Source organism: Chaetodon auriga, chromosome 24, assembly GCF_051107435.1.
Source record: "Chaetodon auriga isolate fChaAug3 chromosome 24, fChaAug3.hap1, whole genome shotgun sequence".
In the NCBI taxonomy this organism is placed as follows: Eukaryota; Metazoa; Chordata; class Actinopteri; order Chaetodontiformes; family Chaetodontidae; genus Chaetodon; species Chaetodon auriga.
Genome location: NC_135097.1, coordinates 18,524,203 through 18,543,565, shown reverse-complemented (window position 1 = coordinate 18,543,565; position 19,363 = coordinate 18,524,203). Strand labels below are relative to the sequence as shown.

The following is a 19,363-nucleotide window of genomic DNA, read 5'->3' as shown; positions in this document are numbered from 1 at the left end:
GGAGGGATATGAACAGCGGAGTGACATGCACTCATTTGGGCTGGTTAAATACCAGCCGTCGCATTCTGTATCATCTGCAAAGGTTTTAGCGAGCATGCTGGGAGCCCCTGCCAGTAAGGAATTACAATAGTCGAGGTGTGATAGTACCTGCACTTGTACTACGAGTTGTGTTGCATGCTCAAACAGGTAGGGTCTGATCTTCCTGATGTTGCACAGGGAGAATCGGCATGACTGAGCAATAGAGGCACATGCTCTTTGAAGGTTAGCTGGTCATCGATCAAGACACCCAAGTTTCTGGCAGATTTTGCAGGAGTCAAGCTGGATACTGATCTGTTGTTGTATAGAGAGCCTGGCTGGGCAAGGAGCTCAGTCTTTGACAGGTTAGGCTGATGGTGTTGTTCCTTCATCCAGATATAGGCAAGGCATGCCGATATCCAAGCCGAGACTGTGCGGTCATTTGGCGGGAATGAAAGGAGGAGCTGGGTATCGTCAGCATATGAATGGTATGAGAGACCATGTGAGCGGATGACTGCACCAAGTGCGGTGGTGTATATTGAGAAGAGAAGGGGTCCAAGCACTGACTCTTGTGGTACCCCTGTGGACAAGCAGTGGGATTTGGACACTTCTCCTCTCCAAGATACTGCAAAGGATCTCCCTGAGAGGTAGGAGTCAAACCAGCAGAGAGCAGATCCTGAGAAACCAAGCTCATTGAGTGTGGAGAGGAGGATTTGGTGCTTAACCGTGTCAAAGGCAGCCGATCGAGTAATAGTAGAACAGAGGAGTGTCCAGTAGCCCTGGCAGAGCGTAGTGTTTCCACTACAGATAAGAGTGCAGTCTCTGTAGAGTGGCTGGGGTCGTGCAGGTTGTTCTCAGAAAGGAATTCAGAGGCCTGATTAAAGACTGTGCGCTCAAGAGTTTTGGAAAGGAAAGAGACGAGTGAAACTGGCCTGTAATTTTCAACCCGAGCTGGGTCGATTGTAGGTGTCTTTAGCAGTGGGGTTACTCAAGCTTGTTTAAAAGCAGTGGGGAACACACCCATTGTAAGTGAGTAGTTGATCATGTGGGTTACAGCAGGGATAAGTGTGGGCGAGATGGCCTGCAGGAGGTCAGAGGGTGTGGACAGGTGGTGGGGCGAGAGTCAAGTAAGAAGGTTGGAGACTTGCTCATCTGTGACATGGGAAAATGAGGAGAGTGAGGCTTTGTTAGCTAGTGGTATCCTACTGAGTTGGTCAGGCTCAGAGAACTGGTTGCTGATGGTCGAAACCTTATCAGTGAAGAAGGAAGCAGTGATCTGCTGTGAGCACAGTTGAGGTTGGAGGCAGTGGAGGGTTGAGTAGTGAGTTAAAAGCAGAGAATAGTTTCCAAGCATCATTGGCACAGCTGATTTCCCCTGACAATAAGTGGACTTGGCACTTTTCAGGTCGGAGAAGAATGCAGACTGGAGAGTCTGATAGCCACTGAGATCAGAGGGGTCTCTGGCTTTGCTCTATTTTCTCTTGGCTGCACTGAGTTGCTGTCTGATGATACCGGTGAGCCATGGACTGGTGGGGGTTTTACGAGCAGCTTTGGTTGAGAGTGGGCATAGATTTAGAGAGGCAGCAAGAGCAGAGTGTATCTGTTGCTTCATTCACAGGGAGTGAGGAGAAAACACTGTGAGGAGGCATGGTTGCCGAGACCTCATCAGAGAGTTGAGCCGGTGTGAGGGACCGGAGGTTTCGTCTGAAGGAGACCATTTGTGGTGGAGCTTGAGGATGCTCTGGTAAGGATACAGAGAATGCGATAAAAAAAGTTGTCTGATACATATAGTGGGGTGACAGTTAGCTTAGCCGTGCAGCAGTTTCGCACAGCAATTAAGTAAAGAGCATTGCCCGCTTTGTGTGTGGGAGCGGTGGAGGCCTGTTTTAGGTCAAATGAGGACAGCAGCGACAGGAAGTCGAGCGCATGGGGTTTGTTAAGATGAATATTCATGTCACCCATGACAATCAGTAAGGTGCTATCTTCAGGAATGGTTGAGAGTAGCATGTCCAGTTCAGCTATAAAGTTCCCCAGTAGCCCAGGTGGGTGATATACCACCAATATATACAGCTTAGTGGGAGCAGTAACCATGATTGCATGATATTTGAATAAGGAGCAGTTGCTTAGAGGGGTGAGCTTGGTGAATTTCCAGTTTTTGGAAATGAGTGCGCCTGTTCCACCTCCCCATTCATCAGGACTAGAGTCAGCTGAAAGCGCAGCTGGTGTGGCTGTGTTTTCTGGATGGATCCAGGTTTCGGTCCGGGCTAGGACCTGAATTTGATGTAGCTTTACAAGTGCTTGGATAAATTCAGTTTTGTTTACAGCAGCCTGGCAATTCCATAGGGCAAAGGAAAAAGCAGTGTGAGAAGCTGAGGTTTTTCTGAGTGAGTAGTGATTCTCAGGATTGCCTCGCCTTTTATGGCTGATGCGTTTTTTCATGTGCCCTGTAGGACCAGAATATATTGATAGCACATAGTGTGTGTGCGCAGAGAGGCAGCAGGAGTAGTGTAAGAGTAGTGGCGGGTATCTGTGTCCCCTGTGTCCCTGCTCAGTGGACTTGCAGGTCTTTACCCAAAAGGGTCTTCACACAAACACTGACGCTTCAGCGCAGACTGTGTGTTAAATACAGCAAGTGCTACAGCTGTGCGCCCTCACAGCTTGTCGCCACTGCTGAACCCGCCCCTTTGGGATTGCGCCGGCTAGTGACAGGTAGAGGGCGTGACCCGCGTCAGCTGACCCTACTATCGAAACTCAGAGAGTGAGAGTGAGTGCTCCGTGACACAATAACAACAACAATAACAAAGTCTGCTAACAGCCTAGCTCCTAGTGTGAGCCAGAAAAAATGACAGAAAACTTACTTACTGTTCAATTGCCAACTCCTATCATTCAAAAACCTAACTTGCTCTGCTAAGGTCCACCTCCTACTGAAGGAACATGACGCTGCCTTCAGTTCTGGCGAGGCAGTGGCCTACAGCTCATCCAGAGCTAACATGAAGAGGGGCATCAGGGAAGCTAAACACGTTTACAAGCTACAGATTGAAGAGCACTTCCACAACAATGCCGACCCCCGCCACATGTGGCAGGACATCCAAGCCATCAAAGAATCAGCCAAAAAAGACAGCCCCACCAACCAGCAATGCCTCCTTCCCTGATGAGCTCAACCAATTCTATGCACTCTTTGACAGGGACAACACACAACCAGCCACAAAAACTGCTCCCCACCCCGATGTACAGCCCCTGATGCTCTCCACTTACGATGTGCAGTCTGTACTCAGCAAAGTGAACGTCCGTAAGGCTGCTGGCCCTGACGGCATACCCGGCCACGTGCTCAAGGCTTGTGCAGAACAGCCGGCTGGCATTTTCACTGACATCTTCAACCTGTCACGGGCCGAGGCAGCAGTCCTTACATGCCTCAAGACCACTACCATTGATACTGAAGCATTCAGCTGCAGTGGGCCTTAATGGCTTCCGCCCCATCGCACACACCCCCATCATCACCAAGTGCTCCAAGAGGCTGTTCTTGGCCCACCTCAAATGCTCTCTTCCCCCTACAATGGAAAGTTGCCTACCGACCGAATAGCTTGACGGAGGATGCCACGTCCACGGCATTGCACTCCACCCTGACACACCTGGACAACAACACCTACGCAAGGATGCTGTTCATCAACTTCAGCACAGCATTCCACACAGTCATCCCCTCCGAGCTGGTCAGCAAACTCAGTGACCTCAGCATCAGCACCTCCCTCTGCAACTGGACCCAGTACTTCCTGACCAACAGACCCCAGTCTGTTAGGTTAGACAACCACACCTCTGTCACCCTGACCCTGAACACCGGTGTCCCACAGAGCTGTGTGTTGAGCCCTCTCCTCTACTCCCTTTTCATCCACGACTGCGTGCCTATGCATGGCTCCAACTCCATTGTCAAGGGAGTTGGAACCATGCATAGGCAGGCATAGGTTGGAGTTCAAGTTCACAGATGTTGCCACGGCGATAAGCCTGATCAACAACAACGACGAATTACTACAGGGGTGAGGTTCAGCAGCTGGTGATTTGGTGCGCCGACAACAACCTGACCCTCAACACCAAGAAGAAGGAGCTCATCGTGGACTAAATTCCTGGGCGTCCACATCTCTTAGGACCTCTCCTGGACCCTCAACTCCTCCACTGTGATAAAGAATGATCGGACAGTTACTACCTGTTGCACATGTCACTTGTTTACATACCGTGTTGCACATGCTTTGTGGTCTCATAGAAATTACTTGCACTACCTGCACCTATCTCATACTGTTTATACCCCATGCCACTTGCACTACTTGCATGTATTTATATTTTTGGATATTATGACTATTTGCACTTCTGGTTAGATGCTAAACTGCATTTCGTTGTCTCTGTGTTGCACTCTGACGATGACAATAAAGTTGAATCTAATCTAATATTATATAATACAATGTTCAAATAGTCATTATATAGGCCAGGCCTTCTCAATGTCCACATTCCAACCAAACGGTAAATCAATTCGGACTCCCAGATTGTCAAAGGGTGAACCACCGGTCAAATCCAGCCCACCACATTCCCACATTATTTATGAATTCAGAAAATACGAGCATCTAATGTTACTCACCAGTGGAGATAGCCCATTCCATCCTGAGGTTGATCAGCTTGCCAACTCCTGGCAAGAAGACAGAAAGTCCATAATTCATACAGTTGCAATCAAAATTATTCTACCCCCATTGCATATTACGCTTGTTGGCAAAATGTACAATTTTTCAGCTGTTTGCAAGAAACAAAGTAGACAAGAACAGTTGAAATAGTTTCATAAAACTAATATTACCATGGTTTTTATCCAAATTCAACACAAAATGCTACTTTTAACCACTACTGCAGTCTCAAAATTATTCAACCCCCTGTCTCAAGCACACCTGATGCAACTAATCAAAATTACCCAAGCCTCTGTTTCAAGCACACTTAGTGCAACTAATCAAGGGCTTCATTAGTTCAGGTGTGCTTGAGATACAAACACGATCCAAAAAGATAGCAAAAGCTCTGAATGTTCTTAGAGATACAGTTGGAAGCATAGTTCGCAAGTTCAAAGTTAAAGGAACAGTGGCTACACTACCTGGACGTGGCAGAAACTATTAAAAAACTATTAGCGGCTGCCACCAGATGCCACCAGGTCAAAAACCCTCGAGTGACTGTAAAACACCTGCAGCAAGACTTGGTAGCAGCAGGCACTGAGGTTTCAGTTTGCACAGTAAGGCGCATACTAAACACTAAAGGGATCCATGCTCGGACTCCAAGACGTACACCACTACTGACCCAAATGCACAAGAAAAGTCGGCTCCAATCTGCTCAAAACCATATAAATAAGCCACAGAAGTTCTGGAATTCTATTCTGTGAAGCGATGAAACAAGACTGGAACTTTTGGTATGTCTGGAGGAAGAAGAATTAAGCATATGCTGAAAAGAACACCCTGCCTACAGTGAAGCATGGCAGTGGCTGCTGTGGGGCTGCTTTGCTGCCTCTGGCACTGGAAACCTGCAGCGTGTGGAGGGCACGGTGGATTCAGTCAAGTATCAGGAAATCTTAGGAAAAAACGTCATGCCGTCTATGAGAAAGCTGAAGCTTGGCGTCATTGGACCTTCCAATAGGACAATGATCCCAGGCATACCTCAAAGTCCACCAAGGCTTGGTTTCAGAAGAAGAAATGGAAGATTCTAGAGTGGCTGTCACAGTTGCCTGACTTGAACCCCATAGAAAATCTCTGGTGGGATTTGAAGAAGGCGGTTGCAAAACGCACACCCATACGCATACCCATGAGGAATGGGCTAAGATTCCTCAGGAATGCTGTCAGAAGCTGGTGTCTGGCTCTGCATCACATTTGCAGCAGGTCATAACAGCAAAAGGGTGCTCTACTAAGTATTGACGATGCTTGTCATGAAGGGGTTGAATAATTTTGAGACTGCAGTGGTCATTAAAAGTAGCATTTTGTGTTGAATTTGGATCAAAACCCCTGTCATATTAAGTTCACTGAACTACTTAAACAGTTCTTGTGTAATTTGTTTATTACAAACAGCTGAGAAATTGTATATTTTGCCAATAAGCCTATACGCAATGGGGGTTGAAAAATTTTGATTGCAAATGTAGTTCACTTGCTCTACGGATATTCGGAGAATCACACAGCTTGTCTATTAGATGCAAGTGGCATCACTTGGGTTTATTTCCATTGGTTAACTGTTGTATTGAGTCCCAGAAGAGGACTTTTTGGTTGAGATAGGGACTTCGTATGGAGCATTGAGGTATTTCTTAATTAGTATCTAGCTATCATTATGGATTTTCCATGTTTTTCACACTGATATAGAATCCTAAAAATACATTTTGTAAGAAAGTGAAATGAAATAATGATAGGGTAGGATAATAGGATAGCTTAGGGGAAAAGCACTGAAATGCTGACCTATTTAAGTTTGTAGTAGACAGGCTACAGGACCCTGGTTTCCTAGTACAGTGAAGCTACTAAGGTCACAATGGAAAACACTAAAGAAAACCAGAAGTGATTCAGCAACTTTCAAATTTTACAAAATTTTGGATGACATACTTGCTCATCATCTATCGGCCATAACAGAAGATGGTGACTTCCCTTGTGCAACAGATACTGAATCTCTAAAGGGTGACCCATCAAATCCAGGTAAGTTGCCTAGATCGCCTCGTCTTTTTAACTCAATTCTATAACTGTGAACATACCAGTAAATATTGGTTGACGATCCCTACTACTGTAAAAATGTACATAGTACATAGATGAATTGAAATTGGGATTACAACCAGGTAACGAGTAAAACAGCGAGAAACAGTGTTATGTTGCTGTCTTAGTGTTTTTAATTTGCAAAACCATGAACATGGGGATTTGGGTTAATTTATACATGTTGCTGACTGTAAAAATTTAATTCAATTATTAATAATCATGGTACATTACCCTTTATTTAGAATTTATTTTATCTTAAACCATGAATTATTTTACACCCACACATGCCCCAACACATAAATAAACCAGACAAATATTGTGAATGTACAGTGCCTTGCAAAAGTATTCACCCCCCTTGGATTTTAAGTATCTTGTTACATTACAACCTGTAATTTAAATGTTTTTTTAATCTGAATTTTACATCATGGATCTGCACTCAATAGTCTAAGTTGGTGAAGTAAAATGAGAAAAATATATATATATAAAAAAAGAATTTAAAAAAAAATTAAAAAGTGTATTCACCCCCTTTGCTATGAAGCCTCTAAAAAGTTCTGGTGCAACCAATTACCTTCAGAAGTCACATAATTAGTGAAATGAAGTCCACCTGTGTGCAATCTGTCACATGATCTGTCAGTATAAACATACCTTTTCTGAAAGGCCCCAGAGGCTGCCACACCACTAAGCAAGAGACATCACACCATGAAGACCAAGACGCTCTCCAAACAAGGACAAAGGTCAGGGATAAAGTTGTTGAGAAGTACAAGTCAGGGTTGGGTTATAAAAAAAAAAATCAAAATCTTTGATGATCCCTTGGAGCACCACCAAATCCATCATCTTCAAAGGGAAAGAACATGGTACCACAACAGGAGGGATGCCCACCAACACTCACAGGCCAGGCAAAGGGGGGGGGGGGCATGTCCTCCACCATGCCTGCTGCTCGAGGAAAGGGTGTGTTCTCCTTAAAAAACCCCACTAAAAACATGCAAGAAAATCACCACCTGACCAATGGTGACGAAAGAAACTGGGTCCCCGGGGCCGGTCGGATGGCAGCCCACCGCTCCTGGTTTGCCACGGAGGATGAATGGCCAGGATGGGCCAAATTGCATGGTGTGTGCGCATGTATGTAATTTGCGGGACAAATGGTCCTCTGATTCTGACAGCATCATGCTGTGGGGATGTTTTTCAGCAGCAGGGCCTGGGAAACTGGTCCGTGTCAAGGGAAAGATGGATGGTGCTAAATACAGGGATATTCTTGAGTAAAACCTGTTTCAGTCTGCCTGTAATTTGAGACTGGGACAGAGGTTCACCTTCCAGCATTACAATGACCGAAAACATATTGCTAAAGCAACACCTGAGTGGTTTAAGGGGAAACATTTAAATGTGTTGGACTGGCCTAATCAAAGTCCAGACCTCAATCCAATTGAGAATATGTGGTCAGACTTGAAAATTGCTGTTCACAAGCAAAAACCATCCAGCATGAAGGAGCTGGAGCAGTTTTGCCTTGAGGAATGGGCAAAAATCCCAGTGGCAAGATGTGGCCCGCTCATAGAGACTTATCCAAAGTGACATGCTGGTGTAATTGCCGCAAAAGGTGGCTCTACAAAGTACTCACTTTAGGGGGTGAATAGGTATGCACGCTGAAGTTTTCTGTTATTTTGTCCTATTTGTCCTATTTGTTGTTTGCTTCACAATAAAAAATAAATCACATCTTCAAAGTTGTAAGCATGACAAGATGCAGAAGGCTTCGTAACACAGCTAGGCAGGAAGATTTCCTGCCAACAACAAAATGACTGGATGGAGCGTCAGCTGCAAAAGAGCAATGAGTGAGAGTGTAGGCTTGTCACTGAAGTGATCTAACAGAGCAACCATTACACCACCACCACCACCACAACAGGGGAAAGAAAGAACAATGGAGGATGACTGTAAGAACATTTTTTTTAACTTTGAAGTTTCATATAAAGGCATTTGTTCTAAATTGTACATTTTAAAGTTATATGATTAAACTGTTTCAGTTTGCACTTTAGGGACTGAACTGCTTTCAGTTGCAGTTTGGTAACTATTTTCCAGGGTTATTGGGAGCAGTTTGGTCATTAATTTTTTTTTAAACATTGTTATTTTATATTGTTAGCCAGTTGGGCCAGTAGTTTTCTGCATTTAAACAGGAGAGAACAGAACAGGAGATTCTCAGAATCTGATTAGAGTATATTTTTTTATATTTGACTAGGCAATGAAGAATACAGCTACAGACATAAGCAATAAGCCTTACATACTGCAGGTGTGTGACACTATGTTACTTATGCCGAGCAGTGGCCAATGTGGTCACAAGTCTCAGTTGTGAGATAACTGTAAATGCTGAAACATAGTGAAACAGCAGCACAATCAAGAAGAGTTATAAAGTCATCAATGGCATTTCTCAGCAATACCTATCTACTTTTTGCTCAAGACTACTGGTACTAAAAGTATTTTTGGTAAATGCACTGAATGCAAAATAATACCTTCTGTGAGTGTTTTACTATCATAGATTATGTTATTAGATTATTTTTGCTAAAATAAGAAATGTGTAATTTTACTGTTGTCTAAGATTGAAGCGGAGATCATTTTATTTTATTTTTTTTTACAGTGCAAGAACTGAAGGACACTGGATTTTTGGCCATTTTTATTTGTTTTACTCTTTGCATATAATGTATATGGGGGCAGGGGTCGTTAAAATTGTGCATGTGCTCCATTGTTGTTACTGAGTTGAAAATCAAATCAATCAATGCAAAAGCTTAAGACAATGAAAGTTGATCAGTATGCCATCAAGAGTGTGCAGCACAGGGCAGCTCTGGTTCTAAATTTAGAAGTAAAGCTTCTAATCAGTTAACTGGTGGCTTTGTTAAGGAGCGCAGGACCAGCTGCTCCTGACAAGCCTCTTTCTCCTTCTCTCCTCAACTGTATCCATATGGCCCAGCCCAGAAAATACCACTACGTCAAAAAACATGCATAGTGTGTTGCTGCAGGTATCAGTAAAATGATAGAATATGATGCAGAAAGTCCAGTTTGAAGGCCTATCAGGGGTACAGGTAGAATGTTTTCACAGTAGTGATCATCATTTTCTTTTCTTGCAAAGGTCGACATCAAGGCAAACAGTAGAATTACCACTTTTTGTGGTGTGGTGGAACACTACAAATTACATACTGGAATATCTATCTTTTTGCCAGTGCCCTCTGGGGCCTTTCCACCAATCCAAAAAAAAAAAAAAAAGAGATGCTATTTAAAACATAAAAACAAGAGATGATAACTTGCCAATCATTTTTATTATGTCATCATTTTGACTAATTGAGCTCTAGCAGTATGGAAGTTGATCATTTTTCTGTCAAATTTCTGTCTTTCTAATAGAATGGAATCTTCCAGCCCTGTCCATAAGACAACCCTAAGCAACAACTTCAGCTAGTGATCCACTATTCAGTCCCAAAGTCCAAGAAGGGAGAATGTACATCAAAGCCAGTGAAAGCAGATATGTATATAATATTTATAATATGTGCAGAATGTGGTCTGGCATTGTCTTGCTGAAATAATGCTGAAAGGCCGGTACAGTCCCTGGGTAAGATATTGTATACTTGGCAGCATAGGGCACTCCAAAACCTGTACGTGGTTCAGCATTAATGGCGCCCTTACAAATGTGCATATCCATGCCATGTGCACTAATGCATACCCATACCCTTACAGATGCTGACTTTTGAAATGTGCGCTGATGACAAGTCGAATGGTCCATCTCCTCTTTAGCCCCTAGAGTGTAGAGTGGTATTACTTCAGAAAGACTCAGCCTCTCTGGAATGCTCTTTTTATACCCAATCATCTTCTGTTACGATCCTACAAACCTATCTGTTTTCTGTTTTTCTCTTTTTTCCTTTTCCCCTGTTTTATGTGTTGTCTGTCTGTTTTCCCTGTCTGTCTAGCTGGGTGTGTCTCTACACCTGGCCAGCTCCACCTCCACAGGTGCACACCTGATGCACATAACTCTGATTTAGGCACAGGAAAAAAAAGGGGAGAGCTCTCTCCTACCTGTTTCTGGATTGTCCTGACTCCTGGTGGGATCGTGTGTCCCTTGAGTTTGCCTGCCTGCTTCATCAGCATGTGCCTTGCCTCGGACCTGTCGCAACGAAGCTCACTTAGTTTTTCCTCCACTCCTTTTGAGTGCACTTTTTGTTGTCAAATTATTATTGTAAATACATTCCGTTCTTTATCTAATGACCCCTCTGGTCTGCATCCTCTGGTCCAAACTAAATTCTCAGGTGAAAGCCTAATAGTAATTAATTGTGATATGTTCTACTAGGTGTTTTCTTTTAGCATTTCACACCTCTTCTAGTTTTTTGTTGCCACTGTCCCAACTTTTCTGAAATGTGTGGTTTCAACATTTGTTATGTCATCTCAAATATGGGGTCACATTGTCTTTCTATTTAGATTTTACATAACGTCCCAACTCTTTTGGAAACGGGGATGTTCATACAATAGTGCAACACTATTCTACACTGTCACTTTACTTTTACACATAATCCTTATCTTCACATATGTATATAGTGACTGGTGCTCTAATTGCTGAGCTGACCCGTTTTCTTGTCCAACACATTTCATTGTACAGTTGACTCTGTGTTAACCTACCTATGACCAATAAAACTGAAACTGAATGCAGATCAGTGAGGAGAAAAAATATTTAAGGTTCTCAGTACTGCCATATTTGTGTTCATATAAATGTCATATTTCTGAATAGGTTTTAAAATATTTCAATGTAGTTTTTATGTAATAGGCAAACAGGAAAATGTCAAGTGACCATCAGCTAAAAAGGAATAATATACTGTATATTTCCGTGCACCTTAAATGCATATGCATGTACCGATAGTAATCATTATTTTATTGAAACCAGTTGAAAAAATACATTCTATTTAACACAATTAAGTATTTGGAAAAAAAAAAAAAAGGGATGCTCATTTTTCATTTCCACATTCTGTTTAAATAATTAAAAGTCTTTTAAATTTTTCAAAGGAATGAAACAAGATTATGCCATTTTTCAAAATTTGCATTTTAATATGAATTTTCTTTTTGTTTCCATGTTTGACAGTTACACCACCTTCATGTTTCGGACGCATAAACATTTCAAAACAACTGACTCATAGATGTAAAAAGAATGCCTCCTATTGGAGATTCAAGTACTTTTATATAGAAAATATGTACCTTAAATAATGTTTTTGGAAGCAATAAATTATCTGTTTGTACACCACAATGACAGAAATCTTAAAGAACTCAAATAAGAAGTACTAATCCTCTCCCATGACCGCACTCTGGTACCCACATCATGTAACCTTGTTAGCATTAACCTGGCCTAGGTTAATGCTGCAGGATCAGTCAAACAAGATTACTCCAATGTGTGACCAAATGTCTGCACAATAAGCCTACCAGTGCTTTTGTGCACTTGAGAATATACCACTGGGTTTACAACAAGGCACAGGCAGGGCAAGGACAATAAGGAATGCTCTGATCATTTATTGTTGTTGTTGCTTTAAGAAAAGACACAATTAACCAGGAAACAATGTATTGTTATGAATCATTATCAGAGTAACTCGCTGGTATGTCGGTCCAGGTAGGAACAAATTTACTGTGCAAACCTCTGCAAAGTGGCATGAAATATTAGACTTCCAGCTACAAACAAAACAACTCTCATTTTAGCCAATTCACATTACTGCATATTAGTTATTATCTATTCCAGGAGAAAGTAATGTTTCGTGTTATAATTTAATTGCTGTGATAAGGTTTACCTCTATCTATCTATCTATCTATCTATCTATCCATCCGTGTGTGTGTGGGGGGGGGGGGTAAACACCCACCCACACACACACACACACATATAATCTTCTTGGTTGGTTATGCTCAGCATTTTGGTATTACAATATTTTATCTTTAGTTTTAGTTTGATGTTGCATTAAGTTTTTTGTTTTGGTTTGTTTTGTTAAATCACAATCCCACTATGGGATATTCCATGACGGGCAAACCTGTGTGTTTGAATTTCAAAGTGGAACTTTGTGTGGAATAAAGATTCATTTCTACTTTAAGACTATCGTTTTGGTTCTGTTTGACGATAAACTTTGAGAACGACAGTCTGGTATTTTTCTTGCGATCTGTATCTTGACGCACCCAGCCCTGTTTCCCAGCATAGCGCGACTATTCAACTTTTACATATAAAGTAGACTCACCTTTTGTTTCAAAATGTCGTCGATGTCGACTTGCCAAAACTGACAGCAATGTAGTAATAAACACTTTCCGTTCTGTTTTGAGCTCCTCCTGTTGGACATACAGTTGCTTTCCCGCAGAATTCCAGAGGTAGACGGTGGATAAAGGCCGTCTAACACACACTTGTGCTTGTGATTGAACTCCCGGACACAAATACTAATATCATACCGTCTCCGCTGGTCACAAAAGCTGACTACTGACTGTTCCGTCTCTCAGCTTGGGTCAGAAACAGCGCTTTCAGGGCGGTGCGGTCAGCTGAAACCTCCGCGTTTTTTTCGTCAATTCCTCTTGTTCTCCTAATTGTCCTCTCTTCCTTTTCTCAAGTTTAGGCTTCTGTGAGACACTTCTGGCTCTGTCACATTCATTAAAATGTAATTAAAATTAAAATGTAACCTAAAAGTACACATTGCGATTGTTAGGTTATTTATGTTTCTTATTAAGACACATATATATATATATATAGACATATAGATATATATAGACATATATATAGATATAGATATAGATATAGATATAAGACCACCCGTCACAAAAAGCAGAAAACATAAATATTTTAGAAATCTTTCAAAAACTTGTTTAAAAATAAAAATGTTATCGTTATTTATATGGCAAATGACAAACTGAAATGACTAAATAGTCCTTTTTCACACATAATAACTAAAAAACTAAATATTTTGTATGGCCCTCTTTTGGCCTTGATAAAAGTGTCTGCCAAATGGCTTTTGGCAATTGTAATTGACAGTACACAAATGTTTGGAGGGGTTACATTGCAGCTGTGCTCTGATTAAATCAGGGATGTTAAACTCATTTTCACCCCAGGCCACATCAGCATTATGGCTGCCGGTTGTAACTGTAAGACTGTATAAATGTAACTACTCCTTAACATATTGTTAAATAAGTGTCTAAATGCCATCGGTAGTTAGCCCCACCAACTTTTCCCAGGCTATTTTAGTTTTACTTACGGTCTTCTCAACCGCATCCATCTAATCCCATGCATGGCAGCTCCATCCAAGAGCTCCTCATTGACAGTGAATTCTGCCTTCACGCCTTGTCTACAAATGGATAGATGCGCTATATCTGTGTTGTCTGTGCTTTCATGAACAGCTAATGAATAAGTCAGGTAACTGCGAGCCTCTTCAGCCAGCTGTATTGTCAGATTGGCTGCTAGTTCCTTAACTGCGATGGTGTTTCTTGTCAAACTGACATTTTGAAAACTTTTATCTGGTCGGGGCACACCTGCTTATATACCTTTAGCATGCACTGTTTCAAAAATGCACCCTCTGAAATACTACGAAGCTCGGGAGATTTCTTCAGCCACAATAAAGCTGGCTTTCACTGCTGCATCATTTCTGTCTGTAGCTTTTGTAAAGAAATTCTGCTGCGGCAGGTAGACACTGTAACACAGGAAAACACTATTAGTGGCAGTTTAAGGACAGTCAGCTTTAGCAAACTTCAGGAGGAGAGAAGATAAAGAAGCGCAATACTAACACTGGGAATGGCGAGACACCGCCATGGATACAGGAATAATCCGGCACAGGTAGGAGAGAGCTCTCTCCTTAAGCACTGTGCCTAATCAGGAACATGCGTCTCAGGGGAGCCCCTGAGGAAGCGGAGCTGACTGTTTGTAGGGGAACACCCAGCTGCACAGACAGGGGCGAACATACAGACAACAGTAACACCAGGAAAAGGGCAAGGAGACACACTAGGAGAGAACAGGTCAGTAGGATTGTAACACTATCACTAGCTAGAAAACCGCTTTAGTTAAAGGCCAATACGAAGGCACTCTAGCAGCAGGATGCCGAGTCACAAAATCGACATGTAGGAGATGTAGTTTATGGCCACTGTACTCACTGATTTTTATTTCAAGACAATCATATGCCTTTTAAGCTCTCGCGGGCCACATAAAATGACGTGGCGGGCTGGATTCAGCCGGGCCTTGAGTTTGACACATGCATTAAATAGTGGGAAAAAAATTGACAAACAACACACGTCACTTGCATTGATTGAAAATAAAATGTAGGTCAAACTGATATGAGCAAATAATTCAGTGATCATGGTTTTAGTAATGAAAGTATCAATGTCTTCTTCTATTTGAACATATCTTCAAAATATCTTAGACCCAAGGTAGATTTCAGTTTGGTCACAGACTCATTTGGTTGTATAATTAACTAGGTTCAGTAACGAGAGTGGCTGTTGCAGACTCTACATAAGTGCAATAAAAACTCCACCACAAAAAAAAAAAAGGCCACACAAACACTGAATTTTAAAAAATGACGCTAGAATATATTTATGTTTACTTTTGTTCCACATCATCTCTCTGGTACACTTCCCATTTCTTTAACTCAAAGTTTACAGTTCCCTATAATCTTAATAATTTCCACTTGTGGCAGGATTTGGCTGTATCACTGCCAACCAGGGAATGCATGTAACAAAATTTAAGATGAATAGAGAATTTTAGCCAACATTTCCTACCACATATAAAGGAAAACTATAACGTATCCTCTGTTCAATCCAAATTGGTTCAGTTATCAGCCCTTAATTGTCTTTGTTTTTGAACATATCTTATTTCCTTTGAGATTATCAGTTAAAATGTCTTGAGTTTCTCTCCTTTGAAAGTTCCTCTAAGGTTGGCAGTCAACCATGGGCCTCTTTAACATATCAGTTTTACTCACTTTGGATGGGGTCCAAAGTGAGTAAAACTTGTAAAATCTGAGATCTCAGGGAAAAAAATGCATCCAAGCATCCAGAAGCCACAATGATGGTCCAGGCAGCAGAAAAAGCAGCTCCACATTGTCAACAAAAAGAATCCTAAAAATAACACAAAATGCCCAACAGAGCTTGTGCTGATGACAACATCTCTCTTAACAGCCATTCTACAGCTTAGTAAGTTTTCTCTCGGGCAATAATACCAGCTCCACTCAGTATCACGTTTTGGGAAATCTTATGTTATACTAGTTCTGACAGGGCTATCTCCAATCCAGTTGACCAAAACATGGATTTTCTGTTCCCATCTGTCTGCGATTTTGTTTTTTCCACTCATACACACATTTCTCACTATTAAAGTCTCTACCCTTGTCACTGAAAAGATGACTAAGGAACCCATAGGGAACAATGAAGTTTTCCTGTAGAGCTGTCGCAATGGTTCATGTTTTCTTGTCTTAAGTTGGCATTGCCCCCGCAAATTTTGTAAAGTGATCAGCGAGTGGTGAGCTAAAATGCTTCTGATGTCTCAGTTGTCTTGTTCAAAGGACAGATAGTCAATACACACATGCTCAAGTGGATAATGGAAATGTTCTCCAAAGGTACAGCTTTTTGAGGCAGATTTCCTAGTTAGTGGATACTCACACAGTAAAAAAAACATTCTGTCAAAAGACGGAGAAAGTACTTCCGTCAACCCTAGAACAGATATTTCCGTACTTTTACGGGACTTTGACCATTATTCTACGGACACTTCCGTCAACCCTAGAATGGATATTTCCGTAGTTTTACGGGACTTTGACCATACCATTTAGGGACACTCCCTTCGATCCTAATCCGGATAATTCCGTACTTTTACGGGACTTCAGTCAATCCTAAAATGGAAAATTCTGTAGATTTAAAGGACATTCACTGTACCATTTACAGACAATCAATCTGAGTAAACCGTATACAAATATAACAATGTTTATTTTTTCCTGCTTACTGCAATTAAAACATTAAAACAGTACAAGTTCATATGACAATGCATTCAACTGTAAACAATTGATTAGTGCAATTAACATTTTAATTAACTTTAATATTTTAACCCCTTTTCTCCTAAATGTTGTAGTCATGCCAATTAACAGTGCCATAAAATTTCTTTTTGTTTTGTTTTTTAAATGCATTTCCACAAAATAAAATAAAAAATACAATCAACTATAAAGAATTTATTGGTGAAATTAAAACACTGTAAGTCATCATTCCCCACTGACAGGTGCTGCCCCAGTCTGTAGGAGAACATGCAGTGACAAATATCACCCTCCCCACCCAACTTCCCTCTCTGGACATGGGGATTTGAACCCTAGGTCTTGGTGGGCAGGCACTTAACCCCTTCACCACCTGAGCTACATACACATTTTTAAAGACATTTCCATAAAACGGTAACAAAACAGAATAATATGTCAATACAACAATCAATTTAACAACTTAGTGCAGCAATAGGCATTCAAAAAAAATATCAGACTAACAGAGGTAGTTCTGTCTCTGCCAGTGTGTGTGTGTGTGTGTGTGTGTGTGTGTGTGTGTGTGTGTGTGTGTGTGTGTACACGCACATGCAGTCCAAACAGTTCGAGTCAGACAAGAGGGGTGTGTGTGTGTGTGTGTGTGTGTGTGTGTGTGTGTGTGTGTAAGTGTATACGCAGTCCAAAAACCTCAAATGCCCCATTCAAAATCCTTGAGTTGAGTCACAAGCTTGAACAGTCTTGGCGGAATGTGGTGCCGTTTCCCCTTCTGTTCTGCCTTGGACCCTCTGTCTGGATTGATTCCACAGAAAACTCTAAGGAAACAGAAGAAATATCTTTAGCTGCACATGCAATTAAATGGATGAAAATGAACTAAAGTGTAATGGACAAAGTTGAGATACTCATATGCTATTTTGGACAGCTCCATTCCTGCAGGGCCACACTAAGTTTGTTCACCATGCCCCTGTGTGTGTGTGTGTGTGTGTGTGTGTGTGTGTGTGTGTGTGTGTGTGCGTGCATCTCAACTCATTCTGTGTCTCAGAGGACTGTGGACAGTTCAGGATCCCACCTACCAGGGAATCCAAGCTAACAGAAACTGCAACTTTCTATTCCTGGAAGGTTAGCATGCTATTAATGGAAGCCATTGTTCTCACGTTAGTAAAAAGAAATAAAAATTGAAATGTTTTTGGGGAAAAAAAAACCCCTTGTGTGTCACGCTGTGACAGACAGAACAAGAATCTCAGCTGCTTACCTTTGCATGAACTCAAGCGTCAGAGCCATCTCCTTTGGGTACTCTACGTTGCAAACATAAAACAAGGCGAAGGCATACGCGAGGGCCACAATGGGGGAGGTGATGTGGTCATTTACAATGACTTGATCGACAGTGATCTTGAATTGCTGGCCATCTCAAAACAGATATGTCACAAAAAAATAATTAATTAAATCACATACACAAATAAATTAAAATAATGATTGCTAATTACTAGTTTTATTTTAATAATGAGCAAAAACTACTATTATGGTTGTTACGACTGCAGTCGTATATTTTGTTAGTTTCTGTGTGCGCTCTGTGTCCCTGTCTGTGTCTGTGAAGTTTTCTGTATGCAGATTGCAGTGTGACAGTGCGGAGAGGTGATTGGTCACTGGTTGTCAACCCAGGCTGGCGGATTGGCTGTTTTCCGGAGGTACCGGCTATAAAAGGGTCCAAGATGGCGGTCGGCGGCTGGACAGCAGTAGGCATTCCACATCTCCCTCTTCTCCCAACCAGCCACACATTGCTTTGCTGAAGTAAATTTTGTGATGTTCTTTAGTAGGGGTGGACTGCCAGTTTTGTTAAACCCAACTTTTATCCTCTGTTTTGCTTAGTTAGGGAGGTAAGTCCTGTGTCTTTTGTTTCCTTTGTTTTGGTTAGGTAAGATATATCCTCCCCAGTTAGGATTGTTTTGTTTGTTGTTTTGGCCTTTGTCCACCCTGAAGTCAATGATTGTCTTGGACCTTTTGTCCATTAAATTTCTTTTGCAAATAAATAATTGTGATTTAGTTATGAACTGGTGCTCTGGATCTGTGGCTATTTGGGACCTGGGGAAGATGGGGGCTCTTCGGGTTGTGTCCGTGCACCCCTAGGCCGGGCATAACAATGGTATTCAGCATTTAGTTTCTCAGACTTGTACATACAATCATACTTAAATTTAAAGAGGCCATCTCAGTAAAACTAAAAAGAAATGAAGAGCATATTCCAAGCTTGCTGGGATGCAAAAATGATTTAATTACAAACCTCTGATTAGGATGCATGGGGTACATGGGAGGTTGCAGAGTTCAACATTTGCAGAGTCCTGTTTTGGAAAAATAAAACAACAAAGATACACATATGAGATGGTTTTATGTTTCCAGGGGAAGTCCACACACTGTAGCTCCCAGTAGAAACCGCTCAAATTACAAAATAATTATATTGCTTTACATAGCAACAACAACCCAAAGAGGGGTTCCCGGATTGAAAGGTATGGTTCCCCGTCTAAATGGGCTAGAGAGCACCAACAGTACAAAGTGGGTCAACTATGATTGTTTGACCAGGAGTAAGTTAACTCAAGTACTGCGGTTGAGTACTTTTTCCACCACTGGATATAGATAATCATCTTGAGATCATTACCT

The 19,363-nt window shown here is 41.7% G+C and overlaps 1 protein-coding gene across 4 annotated transcripts in view; it reads right to left on the bottom strand.

The window, feature by feature from the left end:
• gal3st4 (galactose-3-O-sulfotransferase 4) overlaps nucleotides 1-13,306 on the bottom strand; it is a 47,484-nt gene extending 34,178 nt beyond the window's left edge. Inside the window, exons 1-3 of one of the 4 annotated variants that reach the window (XM_076724610.1) lie at nucleotides 12,980-13,306; nucleotides 10,797-10,884; nucleotides 4,637-4,684 (exon numbers count right to left, since the gene is read on the bottom strand). In XM_076724610.1, coding sequence (XP_076580725.1) covers nucleotides 4,637-4,653 — 17 coding nt within the window. In that variant the 5' untranslated portion in view covers nucleotides 4,654-4,684; nucleotides 10,797-10,884; nucleotides 12,980-13,306. Of the gene's footprint in view, nucleotides 1-4,636; nucleotides 4,685-7,397; nucleotides 7,664-10,796; nucleotides 10,885-12,979 lie in introns of those variants that run through there. The other 3 variants (XM_076724612.1, XM_076724611.1, XM_076724613.1) reach the window with 3 other exon arrangements.
• Nucleotides 13,307-19,363: the final 6,057 nt, after the last annotated feature.